General features: G+C 55.2%; 1 protein-coding gene across 10 annotated transcripts in view; it reads left to right on the top strand.

Moving 5' to 3' along the window:
* Window positions 1-14,265, top strand: part of IFT122 (intraflagellar transport 122) — a 68,750-nt gene that overhangs the window by 33,947 nt on the left and 20,538 nt on the right. For 8 of the 10 annotated variants that reach the window (XR_015151853.1, XR_015151852.1, XM_086368626.1 and 5 more), the window contains 3 exons: window positions 1,563-1,760; window positions 7,840-7,980; window positions 11,751-11,804. Coding sequence is in view for 8 of the 10 variants with exons in the window: in XM_086368626.1 (XP_086224752.1) it covers window positions 1,563-1,760; window positions 7,840-7,980; window positions 11,751-11,804 (393 nt within the window). In the remaining 2 variants the exon portion in view is untranslated. Of the gene's footprint in view, window positions 1-1,562; window positions 1,761-7,839; window positions 7,981-11,750; window positions 11,805-12,443; window positions 13,440-13,668; window positions 13,921-14,265 lie in introns of those variants that run through there. The other 2 variants (XM_086368630.1, XM_086368631.1) reach the window with 2 other exon arrangements.

Here is a 14,265-nt window from a genome sequence, read left to right as displayed (position 1 = left end):
ATGAATTGGCTCTTCATCAGGTGGCCAAAGCATTGGAGTTTCAGCTTCAGTCTTTCTAATGAATAACTTAGGGTTAATTTCCTATAGTATTGACTAGCTGGATCTCCCTGCTTCCCAAGGGACTCTCAAGAGTCTTCTCCAACAGCACATTCGAAAGCATCAATTCTTTGGCGCTCAGCCTTCTTTATGATCCACCTCTGACATCCATACATGACTACTGGAAAAACCTTAGCCTTGGCTAGGTGGACCTTTGTCGGCAAGGTGATGTCTCTGCTTTTTAATACACTGTCTAGATTTGTCATAGCTTTTCTTCCAAGGAACAGTTTTAATTTAATGGCTTAATTTTAATTTTATAGCTGCAGTCACCATCTGCAGTGATTTTGGAGCCCAAGAAAGTAAAATCTCTCATTGTTTCCATTATTTCCCCATCTATTTTCCATGAAGTGATGGGACCAGATGCCATGATCTTAGTTTTTTGAATATTGAGTTTTAAGCCAGCTTTTTCACTCTCCTCTTTCACCTTTATCAGAAGGCTCTTTATTTCCTCTTCACTTTCTTCCGTTTGAGTGGTATCATATGCGTATCTGAGGTTGTTGATATTTGTCTCAGTAGTTTTGATTCCAGCTTGTGCTTCATCCAGCCTGGTCTTTTTTATGATATATTGTATATGAGTTAAATAAGCAGAGTGACAATATAGAGCCTTGATACACTCCTTCCCCAATTTTGAACCAGTCTGTTGTTCTAAGTCCAGTTCTAACTGTTGCTTCTTGACCTACATACAGGTTTCTCAGGGGACAGGTAAGGTGGTCTGGTATTCCTGTTTCTTTAAGAATTTTCTACAGTTTGTTGTGATCCACAGGCTTTAGCATAGTCCATGAAGCAGAAGTAGATGTTTTTCTGGAATTCCCCTGCTTTTTCTGTGTCCAGCAGATGTTGGCAATTTGACCTGTGGTTCCTCTGCCTTTTCCAAATCCAGCCCGTACATTTTAAAGTTCTTTGTTCATGTACTGTTGAAACTTAGCTTGAAGGATTTTACATGTGTGAACTGTCAGCGCAGAGACAATATATTATTTTCTACTTTTAAAATAACTCACTGTTCTCTTTCTTATTATAAAAAACAATAGACATTCATGACCAAAAGAAAATTTGAAGCAAACAAAAAAATGTAGAAAATAAAAAATTACCCACAATCTCAGCTACCCCCAAACAATCAGTGGTAATTGTTTGGGATCTATCCCTTTAAACCTTCTTCCGTGACTAGCTTTGTTTATTCATTCTTTAATAGAACTACATCCCACTTTGCTGATTTTCTCACTTCCTATGTAATGATTAATCTTTGGGGATGATAATTTTTTCAGAAGTGATGCTTACCTGAAGAATTCCAGCACATGCAGTGCAGAGAGGAGCTTGCTCCTCTGTGCTGTCCATTTTGTGTCTGATCCCTTCTCCCCCAACCTTCCCTACAACCCATGTTAGCAGCTTAGTGGGATTCAGGCTTTAGGGAGCCAGTCCCTGGCCGAGTGTAGGAGTGGAGTCATCCCCTCACCGTCCCTTGCCCACAGGAACCCAACGCCAACAGCGTGGCCTGGAACACCCAGTGTGAGGACATGCTCTGCTTCTCTGGCGGTGGCTACCTCAACATCAAGGCCAGCACCTTCCCGGTGCACCAGCAGAAGCTGCAGGGCTTCGTCGTCGGCTACAACGGCTCCAAGATCTTCTGCCTCCACGTCTTCTCCATGTCGGCCGTGGAGGTGCCACAGGTAATCCAGCACCCTGTCTGCCCCCAGCCAGGGCAGGGCCTAGGAGCCCGGGGACAGCCAGGGAGGGGGTGGAGAGGAGACAGGGTGGAGAGATGGGCGTGGCAGCCGTCAGGTGGGAGGCGCTTTGGACCTGAACCGAGCCCTGTCTCCACCCTTTGCAACCTCTGGGTGTCTTTGGGCAAGCAGCTCAGCCTCCCTGAGCCTCCATGTCTTTCTGATCGGCCTCTCCTGGAAGGGACAGGGAAGATATGGAAGGTCATTTGGCAGCAGACAGCGTGTTTCACTGAGAGCCATGTATACAGCTTGTGAGATCTTAGTTCCCCAGCCAGGGATCGAACCTGGGCCCCGGCAGTGAAAGCGCTGACTCCTAATCACTGCTGTGCTGTGCTTAGTCGCTCAGTCATGTCCAACTCTCTGCGAACCCATGGACTGTAGTCCACCAGGCTCCTCTGTCCATGGGATTCTCCAGGCCAGAATACTGGAGTGGGTTGCCATGCCCTCCTCCACGGAATTTTCCCACCCCAGGGATTTAACCCAGGTCGCCCACATTGCAGAAGGATTCTTTACTGTCTGAGCCGCCAGGGAAGCCCAAGAATACTGGAGTGGGTAGCCTAACCCTTCTTCAAGATATCTACCCAAACCAGGGATTTAACCCAGGTCTCCTGCATTGCAGAAGGATTCTTTACTGTCTGAGCTACCAGGGAAGCCCAAGAATACTGGAGTGGGTAATTCAAGATACCTTCCCAACCCAGGGATTGAACCAGGATCTCCTGCCTTGCAGGTGGATCCCTTACCAGCTGAGCCACCAGGGAAACCCTCTAATCACTGGACTCCAGGGAATTCCCGGGAATCACTCTTTTATTTATTTATTTATTCTTTTTTGGCTATTCTGGGCCTTCATTGCTGCGTGAGCACCTCTCTAGTTGCGGCGACCAAGGGCTGCTCTCTAACTGAGGCGTGGGGGCTTCTCTTGTTCCAGAACGTGGGCTCCAGGGCATGTGGGCTTCTGTGGTTGCAGCTTCCAGGCTCTAGAGCCCAAGCGCAGTAGTTGGGGTTCACAGGCTTAGTTGCTTCTCAGCATCCGGGATCTTCCTGGGCCAGGGATTGAACCCGTGTGTCCTGTACTGGCAGGCAGATTCTTCACTACTGAGCCACCAGGGACGCCCCTCCCCAGAGTCACCTTAAATATTGTAGAATATATGCCCCTAGACCATGTCTATATGTGTATATAATAGATGCACGATACGCTGTTCTGAGTATATGGTTTATGTAAACATTTTGAAACAAAAGTGCAACCGTACCGTAAATACTGTTTTGTGACTTCCGTCTCTAAGTATTGCTCCTGTAGATGAAACCTCAGCTTTACCATATTTTCACTGAGCGTGGATTTTAAATAAGAGAGGGAGACTTTTCATCACCTCCCCTCACCTCCGTCTTCTAGTTAACCTAATTTTACATGTTTGCAGACCCATCACTTTGTAGGCGTTATTGGCCGTCACCTAGCAATTGGGCTTTTCCACCCAGCAATCTACTGGAAACACGGCTCCACATGAGTAAATGTGCTTCTCTAGCATTTAGAATACTGAGATGATTGTAGAGTCCCATGTAATCGAAGGAAATCAGACAGAGATCCTTGTAACCACTTGCCGAGGTGACCTCACTGGTAGCAGTTTGCAGAACCAGGTACAAAATCTATCACCTGGGTAGCCGCACGGCACCAGCACCTCCAGCCCACGAGGGCCCGGGGCTGGGTTGCCCCTTGTTAAAACCACACTGGCTTCCCGCCGCCCCATTGGTTTTTATTTTTTAATTTAATTTACTTACTTTTTTTCGTCTGTGCTGGGTCCTTGTCGCCGCCGCGCAGGCTTTTCTCGAGTTGCGGAGAGCAGGGGCTGCTCTCTGGTTGGCAGTCTGTGGGCTTCTCGTTCTAGGGGCTCCTTGTTGCAGGGCCTGGGCCCAGTTGTCAGGGCTCCCGGGCTCTAGAGCACAGACAGGCTCAGTCGCTGTGGTGCGCGGGCTTAGTCGCTCTGCGGCACGTGGGGTCTTCCCAGGTCAGGGATCGAGCCCCGTGTCTCCTGCATTGGCGGGCGGATTCTTCACCACCGATGCAGCAGGGAGGCCCTGCCCCCTTGTTCTGATGACTGCCTTCGTCCCGTCACACGGTGTCCACAGCGCGCTCAGCCAGTTGGACAGTCATGCTGTTACAGCTTCTTTGCTCCTGTAGGTGGTGGGCACCTTCCCGGCCAGGTCTTTGCACCAATCCCAATATAGCTCAGTGGTATACTTTCCTTGGAGTGAAAATTGCTGGGTCAAAGGTCACGGCCATGTGGAGGATTTGTAGACATGTCTCCAGATCGCCCTTTGCCTGGGCTCCATCAGTCGGTGCCCCCTCCAGACACCCCGCTCTCTGCTTTGGCTCTTTTTTTTTGCTGTGCCAGGCAGCATGTGACATCCTAGCCCCCCCAGCCAGGGATCAGACTCACACCCCTTGCACTGGAAGCTTGGCGTCTCAACCATTGGGCCGCTGGGGAAGTCCCTAACCATTGGGCCACTGAGGAGTTCCCTTGGCTTCTTGTACAGGGCGGGGCTGGGGCCTGCTTCTTGCTCTAAGCTGACGATGACACCCTTGTTACTGACTGCTTCGGGAATGAATAGAGCCTGACACAGAGCAATTATTCAGTGCGTGGTAGTGGAATTCAGATCTGAGGAAAAGAAGAAAGCCAAAGAAAGGAGGGGAGAGATGGGTGGAATCGGGGCAGGAGGAGGGGCAAGAACCCCTCCCCCCGCAGGACCGTTTCTGCTCCCCAGCCGTGCCCTGGCCCCACAGCCTCTAGAAACTCAGCCTTCCTCCATTGAACAGACAGGCCACGCTGAGAGCGAGTTTTCCTCCAGCGCTGCCGCCCTGACCTCGAAGATAACAGTTCGTTGCTCCCTGATTGTGGCTGGCCCAGAGGAGCTGGAGGGGCGGCCCTGGGCGCCTCTGCCAAGCCCTGCAGATTCAGGAGCCAGGGCCCTCGGGGCCGCACCAGGGCCGTCCTGCTGACGCAGCAGCTCGGAGCTGCCAGGGGTCAGGAGAGGCAGCCCCAAGACAAAGGCGATTTATCTGTCACCCTGCCTCCAGCCGGCCTGTGGTTTTGGCCTAGAGGCGAGGGAGAAAGCAGCAAGCCTGCTCTGGGGATTTCTGGTTTCTTTTCGAAATTGACATCATCTTGTGCAAGAACGAGTTCGTCAGGGCTGCCAAGCAGAGCGGCGAGCCCCAGATCGGTCCGGCTCCTCGGGGCGGAGGTGACTTCATGCTTGGAATGTGACAGTGAGATCGAGCAGAGCTCAGAGGGCATTTGTTCAGTGTGAATACTTTTAAAGCTCCCATTCTCAGATGGTGCCTCCCAGGCCAGCCCGTCTTAGCCATGGTTTCCGTGCTCGGTTGGTCATCCGTGTCCCTGTCCCACCCTCATGGGGCTCCACCTGGGGGGCCCTTGAGGGGAGACAACTAGCTTTGAGTTCTGACCCTGCCCCCTAACCAGCCACGGCCTGGAGCAGCCCCTCGCCCTCTGTGCAGTGGAGCTCAATGCGTCCATCTTTCAGATTTTGTCTGGCCCAATTCCTATTATTATTCTTCCCAATCTTTAAATGGCAAACACTACAAAACAACTGAATTGGAACAAAGGTGGTCCACCAGAGGCGTTTAGAAAGGAAAGCTCCGTGTTCTCGGGGAGTGTGCGGAGGTTTCTGTGAGGTGGTGACACTTGATCTGAGCCCATAAAGGCTTGGAGAGCCGGAAAGTGAAAGTGAAGCTCACTCAGTCGTGTCTGACTTTTTGTGACCCCATGGACTGTAGCCTACCATGCTCCTCCGACTTTTTGTGACCCTATGGACTGTAGCCCACCATGCTCCTCTGTCTGTGGGATTCTCCAGGCAAGAATACTGGAGTGGGTTGCCATTTCCTTCTCCAGGAGACCTTCGCAACCCAGGGATCGAACCTGGGTCTCCCGCATTGCAGGCAGACGCTTTACCATCTGAGCCACCAGGGAAGCTCACCAGAGAGCCGGAGAGGAGCCACAAATGAGAAGTGCGGCACGGGAGGGAGCAGGCTCGCATTCTCCCGGCACCTTCCCGTTTTCAAAGCGCTGGTCGCCAGTGGGCTGGGCAGGCAACAGAAGCTGATCCGTTGACCCCAAATCCCTCCGCGAGGATGTGGGCTTGCCAGGCCAGGATACCCTGCTGCCTGCCTTGAAGGGAGGAGAGCTGGGTGGGGCGGCCGGGCGGAAAAGGTGAGCATTCAGCAGCAATCTTGCTGTCAGAGCAATCTTGCTGTTAGTTTCCTTCAATCTAAAGCTAAAAAAACAGGACAGGAAATTTCAAAGATAAAGGACCCGAATGGAGAAAACAGCACTTCCAGCTCTACATTTGGGAACGATTAGCACAGAAGTGCTGGCTGATTGATGTCCACTGCCCAGGAGGCCTGGGCAGGGGCAGCGCCTCAGCCCTACTGACTGGCCTTTTGCTGTGGAAGCCACCATGGCCCAATTCACCCTTGTTTTCATGTGCAGGAGAACACACACACACACACACACACACACACACAGCAGAGAGGGGCATGGAACCTGGGCAGCTTGCCCCCGGTCCAACCCCAGGGCTTCTGCATTCCACTTCTGGGTCCTTAACAAGTCACTCGAGTCTCAGTCTCTGGGCAGTAGTCAGGGGATGATAACACCTGAGCACCGAAGAACTGATGCTTTCGAACTGGGGAGAAGACTCTTGACAGTCCCTTGGACAGCAAGGAGATCCAACCAGTCATTACTAAGGAAATCAATCTTGAATATTCATTGAAAGGACTGACACTGAAGCTCCAATACTTTGGCCGCCTGATGCGAACAGCCGACTCATTGGAAAACAGCCTGAAGCTGGGAAAGATTGAAGGCAGGAGGAGAAGGGGGCGACAGAGGATGAGATGGTCGGATGGCATCAGTGACTCAATGGACATGAGTTTGAGCAAGCTCCAGGAGATAGTGAAGGACAGGGAAGCCTGGCGTGCTGCAGACCATGGAGTCGCAAAGAATTGGACACGACTGAGTCAACAACACCCATCACCCGGGGCTGTGGGACTCCAAAAGCACTGTGGAAACCTAAAAAGTGAAGTTATTAGGAACCATTCACAAGTGTCAGGGTGAGGCAGCCCTTCCTAGGCGAGGGGTGGGAGAAAGGTTCCCAGCGCCAGGGACGAGGAGAGGGCGGCCTTTCTTGGGACCTGCAGGTTTCTTGGCCCTCTTCGTAAAGGCCATCCCAGGCCTCTGCCTCTTGGTGATGCTGCTCGTTCCTTCAGCAGCATGAACAGGCATTAGAGGCTGAGGGCCTGCCGGGGGGTCAGTCCATCCCCGCTGCCGCCCTCGGGTTGTGTGAGCCTTACGGGGACAAGCTGACAATTAAAATAGAGCCTGAGGTCGGGGCAAGGGGCAGACAGACCCCTTCCCTTGAGGGGTCTGTGAGGACCTTCTGTGAGAAGTGCCGTTTTAACAGGGCCTGCCTGTGAAGTGACTTGAGCTTCCCTGGTGGACTCAGATGGTAAAGAATCTGCCTGCAGTTTGGGAGACCCAGGTTGGATCCCTGGATCAAGAAGATCCCCTGGAGAAGGGGATGGCAACCCACTCTAGTGTTCTTGACTGGGAAATTCCACGGACAGAGGAGGCTGCTGAGCTACAGTTCATGGGCTCACAGAAGAGCTGGACATGACTGAGTGACTAACAAAGTGACTTAGGTACTTTGCAAAGAATGACGGGGGCAAAGGCAATCCAGGTGAGGGTGACATCTTGTAATGAGGCCCCCCTCTCCCCCTAACCCTGGAGGTGGGGGCAGCCAGTTGGGGTGGAGGGGAGGGGCGTGGAGGCGTGTGCTGTGAACACGATGCTTCAGCGGCTGTGAACGGAGTGGCCGGACGGAAGGCCGTCGGCGGGGCCGGGGGAGGCCCGAGCTGGGTGCTGGGGGTCCCTGCGGCCCAGCTCTGCGGGTCAGGCTTTGTGTGCCTCTGCTTCTGTGCATTGCTCTGAGAGCAGTCTTCTCTCCTGCTGCCGAACCCCTCCAGTCTGCCCCGATGTACCAGTACCTGGACAGGAAGATGTTCCGGGAAGCCTACCAGATCGCCTGCCTGGGCGTGACCGATGCCGACTGGCGCGAGCTGGCCATGGAAGCCCTGGAAGGACTGGAGTTTGAGACAGCGAAGAAGGTGAGCGTCCACGCGAGCCGGGGCGTTTGTCCTCGTGGGGTCCCTAGCAGAGGCCGAAGCCTGCTGTCCTGGGCCCTGGGCTCAGACTGGCCTGTGCCGGGGCCCCAGCTCAGCCACCTTCTGACCGCGAGCCTCAGCCGCTCACAGCCTTGCTGAGGCTGCTCACGTGTAAGAGCTGGGTGACCGCGAGCCCCCTTCTCACAGACTTGTAGGGACCTGATGCCTGTAAGGCCCGACGCGGAAGGGGCATCCTCTAGAGTCTGCCGTCAGCCTTGTTGGCTCTCATCCATGCCCAGCGCCCAGCTAAAGCGTGCCCCTCATCGGCACTCAGTCAGCGGTGGCTTTTATCATCGGTGCAAGCACTTACCGGTATTAGGCCGTTTATTACACGGCGCTGTTCTCGGCGCTCCACTAGGTCCATTGGACGAAATGGTCGGGCTCTCTGATTCTGACCCAGCGCCACTCCACACACGCCTTCACGGCCTGACTCATGGCCTCTATTCACGGCGGCATTGCCTGGCTGAGTCTGTTAGAACTCAAGAAATGCTTGAAGACGTTTGCCCCCTTTCCACACGTTAGAAAAGGTCCAGCCACGTCTGAGATGGGTTTTCATTGGAAACCTGAGGTGGGGGAATGAGTGGCTTCCAGTCGTGTCTCCCCTGCTTCCCCTCCCCTCTTTTTCTTCCCATAGTCCATGGACCAGGTCCTCAGTTAGCCCGTACCCCCAGCTGGTGGGCAGGGGGCTACAGAAGTGGGTGGTGCCCGCCCTGTGCTAGGCTGAGGCTGCTGCGCCTGAAGAGAGTGGACGGAGACCGGGCCGGAACTGGGCAGGATGGCTGGGCACTGTGGTGCCCGCACGGGCTGGCCGGGGACTGGGCAGGCTGGCTGGGCACTGTGGTGCCCGCATGGGCTGGCCGGGGACTGGGCAGGCTGGCTGGGCACTGTGGTGCCCGCACGGGCTGGCCGGGGACTAGGCAGGCTGGCTGGGCACTGTGGTGCCCTCACGGGCTGGCCGGGGACTGGGTAGGCTGGCTGGGCACTGTGGTGCCCGCACGGGCTGGCCGGGGACTGGGCAGGCTGGCTGGGCACTGTGGTGCCCGCACGGGCTGGCAGACCCCAGGGAGCCTCGTCCTCCCGCTCCCTCAGCAGGGATGGGGAGAACACCCACCAGCTGACATGCCTGGGTGACCTGGTGTCCTTAGGCTTCACCCCCCCATTGTAGAGGGGGTTCTAAAATGCCGGTGGTTGGCCAAACGCTGGCTGTGATTAAAACAAGTAAGATGATCATGATGTAGTAATTATCTGTATCGGTCTTAGATCTACTAAGTGTCAGAAAAGTGGTAACAGAGGAGGTAGGGCTGTGCCAATTCTTGAGAACTCAGAGGGGAGAGGAGGCAAGTCCATGGAGGGGTTTCCACCACCACCACCTACCCCCCGCCCCCGCCGCCCCTAGAAACGCCAGGAGGGGTGAAGGATGACACAGGAGCCCTAGACGGTGTTTTGTTTGTTTTCAGCCTGGATTGCAGTGAGAAGTCTTCCTTAGAGATCATCAGTTCCTTATGCCCAGGAACTAGGCATCAGTTTCTTCCCAGACTCAGCCAACACTGCCTAGCACAATTGTTGTTCAGTCGCTCAGTCGTGTCCGACTCTTTGCGACCCCATGGAACGTAGCCTGCTAGGTTCCTCTGTCTGTGGAATTCTCCAGGCAAGAATACTGGAGTGGGCTGCCATTTCCTTCTCCAAGGGATCTTCCTGACCCAGGGATCGAACCCCCTCGAACCCGCATCTCCTGCATCGGCAGGTGGGTTCTTTACCCCTGAGCCACCTGGGAAGCCCACTTAGCACGGTACCTCAGCCGTTAGGAGCTCAGCAGATGTTTGATTGGACAAAAACTAACTTGAAATTCCTCCCCACACTATCCTGTATCTCCCACACCCTCCCTGAGAATAGAGATTATTTATTGTGTGAAGCCCACAGAATTTTAACCCTAGACTAGAACTTGATCATTTTAGCCAGACTGGCTGCGATTTGCTGCTTTGTAGTCTCCCAGGCACGGGAGGGTGCAGGGTGGGTCCCTGTGAGAGGCCAGCGCCTCCACTAGGTGGCGCAGGAGAGCTGCCTTGCCTGCCGGACGGGCCTGAGCACAACTCCGTTTGTTCCCACACCTCCCCCTGCTTGAGGTTATCCCCGGGCCTTGTGACTCTGACCACTCTGACCAGGGTCCCACCAGGGCACCCCTGACTCTGCAGGATATGTCAGGGCTGAAGGAACTCAGAGACAGGTTTCTCATGGTGGCAAGTCCTGGAATCCTAGCCGAGCAGACCTAGAAGGCCCACAGAGGGGACCTGCTACCTTGCCCCCATCTGGAGAAAGCTGTTGGCGGCCTGGAGGTGGGGCCAGGGCAGGTTCAGGGCCCCCAGACAGGACTGAGACCCCAAAGGCTCCTTCTTTCCTCTCTCCGCTTGGCCAGACGTCCCCGTCAGTTGCTTCCAGGAAGCCTGGGTCTCGAAGGTGGCTTGTCAGACCTGCGTGGAGATGGGTGCTTTGGGCCATCCACCCCTTTGCTCGTGTGATGCCTGCCTGACTCCTTCGGGAACCCCTCTCTAGGGGTGCCCTCTGGTAGCTTCCTGCCCCTCAGCGCTTTGCTGAGTCCTGCCTCCCACCACTGCCCGTTGCTAGTTAGTGAGTCTGCTTTCTCCAGGGCATCCAGTTTGTAACTGTACAGCTCTTGGCTCAGGGAGGCTTCGTGGTCTCTTTCACCTGCCTGCCTCACCCTTTAGAATACAGGCCCCTGAATTGCAGGAGGGACGCCTGGCCCTGCAGGATGAAAAGATGAAGTCACCCTGTGGTCATCCATGAGGCAGCTGGAGGCCGGATGACCTGTCCACTTCCCCGGCCTTTTAGGATGGAGGGTGTCACGCAGCTAAGCAGAGAGAGCAGTTGGCGGGGGTGGTTGTTCTAAGGCTCCTGGATCTGCTGCCTCCTGCGGGCGCATGTCAGCCCATTTCCCACGGGATGGTGCAGAGGAGCACGCTTGGGAGGATGCTGGCAGCAAAGGCCCACGAAGAGCCTCCTGACAGTGGGCTGTGCTCCTTTGCAGCCCTTGCAGGATCTGAAAACTGTAAAAGAGGCTTAGCAAGCAGCTGTTCTCCTGCAGAAGGCTGCCTCAAATGTTCTAGTAGCCCATGGGTTGAAATCTCTGGCTTTACAGTGAGTCCAGGGCAAGCTGCACTGGTCAGGTTTACGTAAGGGTTTGCTTCCAGGGACGAGGAGTGATTCATTGCCTGCCTCCCTCTTCCTTTCAGAAGCCACGTCTGTTCCTGCTCAGCTCTGCCCCGTCCCCTCCCTCAGCGCCGCCCTGTGTGTGCCCTGTGGAAGGCATGGCTGTCTCCCGCGCTCCGCCCCGGTCACTAGGGTGGACGTGTGGTCTCTCCTCAGTTGGTCCCTGCCCCCACTCCCCCTCTGATGCTGCTGCCTCGGAGGCTCCATGGGCCTGGTCCTCCCTGGCGCATAGAGAATCCCGCAAGCCAGCCCCACTGCCGACTGCACCGTCCGGGTTTTGTTGACCTAGTCCCAAAGTGAGCGATGCGTGAGTGGCAGAACCCTCCCAAACGCACGCAGGGTGATTAATCAGTGCTCACTTCTCCCCCCCACACCTCCCCCACCTTACTGGCTCACTTGCTAAAGCTCGACTTCCCACCCCCAGCCAATCACCCACTTTTGAAGCCCAGAAGGCAGCTGATTTTCTTTCATTTCTTCTTCCCCTGTAGGCCTTCACCAGAGTACAAGACCTCCGGTATTTAGAGCTCATCAACAGCATTGAGGTAAAGGATGAAGTGTTCTTCCTTCTCAGGGTAGCGTACACGTGCTGTCAGTGGTTTCCGGGCGGGCGCCTGGAGGCCTCGTGGCAGGAGCCCATGGGTGTCCAGTGGGAGGGCAGGGTGCCCACAGAGGGGGCCGGCGCATGGGAGCCAGGAGTCCGGACTGTCCCTTGGGAGCTGGGCGAGCCCGGCGGGTGCCTCGTCTGTCAGAGCTCTGGTTTCTTGTCTGGGAAATGGAATGAGACCAACCTCGCAGGGTAGCTGGGAGGGCTAAACGATGGGATGAGACCGACCTCGCAGGTTGATTAAACAGGTTCTCGGGAGCCGGATTCCATGCTCGCAGTGCCTGTTAGCTCGTCACCACCCTCTCTAGGGCTGCACAGTATGCCCGTGGAAGCAGCGTTCCCCAAATGCACGTGGTCTGCGCCCACCCCCTGGGATGGGCCCTGGGGTGGGGGGGCTGCACCCTCAGAACGCTGAGCCCTTCCCGTAGCCCGCCCTCCTCATCGGCCACCCTGGGGGCAGTGGGGGCCCCAAGAGGCTGGTTCCGCCTATACCATTTGCTGGGGGATGGGAGACTTTCTATCCCCATGTCTCTTCATGCTGTCTGTCTGTGAAAAGGTGTACGTATTTCTCCTTCAGAACAGATTTATTGTGAAGCTCTGGGAATGTGAGATACATTTGAATTCACATATGGAAGTTGTGAGGAAACCAGCAAATGTCTCGTCCCTCTGGCTCAGTTCAGCATCCTAAACACCTGCCGCGGGCCAGGCCACATGCTGAGCCCCGTGGGCAGAGAGTCGCATGGAGGAGAGGCCTGCGGGAGCTCACGGCCGGCCCGGCCTGGTAATTGTTGCCATTTGTCGAGTGCCTGCTCCGTGCCGCACGCGTGAGCCACATGTACACAATTTTACAGCCTCACAACAGCTTCACGAGGCAGCTGCTCTTCGTATCCTTATTTGAGAAATAAAACTAAGGCTCAGAGAGGCTGTGTCTGTGTCCCCAAAGCAGAAGGCCGGGTTAGAATTCAAGCCAGTTCCGTCTTCCAGGCCCCTGCGGTCCCTAGTCGGGGCCATGTGGCCTTCTAAGAAGCTGCTCCCGGAGCTCGCCCTGCACAGCCCCGCCCTCCCCAGTGCATCCTCTGCACCGTCCTTACCTGCACGGGGCAGGGCGTGTTCAGAGTCGTCTACCCATGGCGGCCAGGACTGCTTATGACTAGCAGGGCCGTGTTTGTAGGTCAACCGGTCTGGATCTAGGAGTCTTAAGACGAGGCCACGGCGTGTGATTTTTCTCTATGCAAAAGTAACTGGCCTCTGTGAGGACCGACTCTGGCCATTTACCACGTCTTCCTGAGATGACACGTGCAGTGTCTTCCGACGTGTTCTGAGCCAGGCAGAGGAACCTTGGAAGAACTGTCCCTGGAGAAAGGGTAAAGGGCCTTTGGGCGAGGATCCATTTTGTTTGCTCTGAGGCCTCCGTGGCTTGCTTCTCGCATTCACTGTTATTCCAGAGAACCCGGGTTCCTTACCAGGCGCCTCTTGGGTCAGTGAGCTGCCGCTGGGCTGGAAGCAGGCTGGAAAGAGTCTGTCGGCGCGATTCTTACTCGCTAAGCCCACGGAATCGTTTGCTCTGATCCTGGTGAGGTTCTGGGGACTGCAACGGATTTGGCCTAAATTCCACACCCTGCAAAACCTATTTGCTTATCCCACTGCGAGATTTTAATTTATTTCCCACAATTAGGAGTCAGCTTATTTGGCTGACTAGCGTAAACTACGCATAGTGTGGGTTTGCTTTCCTTTTGGTTTTTATAAATCCTTTTCTGTCTGTGGGGAAGCTTGTCGCCTCCAGCTGTTGTAACTTTCACCAGCTTGTCTAGGAGTTTGCTTCGGTGTCTCGTGTTCCTCCTCTGCGGTGCGCTTGCTAGAAACCAAGCAAAGGGAGACTGCCAGGGACGAGAGATGGGAGCCACTGAGTGTTTACAAGCAGCCTGAGCGGCAGACTAATGGCCACGCCCTCCCACGGCGGGAGGAGGGCCCCGCTTGCTGTCACCCTGAGCACTGCTGCGCCTCTGCGTGCGTGCAGCCGTGTACACGTCGATCACGCGTGCAGCGCGGGACAGGTGTGTCCTTGGGGACGACTACTGGTTTCCAAAGGCAGGATTATGTAGAGCAAAGAGTGTCTGGAGTTAGACGCAGTCCAACCCCAGCCCCGTGTGATCCCACCCGCCCCTGTCCCGAGGCTGGGCTCTGGGCAGCATGACCCTGGGTGAGGACACCCGGCGCCTGGCGGATGCTCAGCACACAGCGTCGCTCACTTCTCTTCAGTGGAAGGAACATAAGACTCGTTATGTCTTTTTCTCAAGAGAAACGCTAAAATACTCTCCCCCTGTCCACCATGATCATGAGTCACAACCCAGCCAAACCAGGCCTGGGGGTTTGGGAGTTCTTGGAGCTTGGGGGTCCCC

The sequence above is a fragment of the Bos grunniens genome, chromosome 22 (assembly GCF_055505025.1).
Source record: "Bos grunniens cultivar Pamir isolate PY7600 chromosome 22, Bosgru_T2T1.0, whole genome shotgun sequence".
Classification (NCBI taxonomy): Eukaryota; Metazoa; Chordata; class Mammalia; order Artiodactyla; family Bovidae; genus Bos; species Bos grunniens.
The sequence above is the reverse complement of the archived record's forward strand: the minus strand, read 5'-3'. Positions and strand labels throughout refer to the sequence as shown.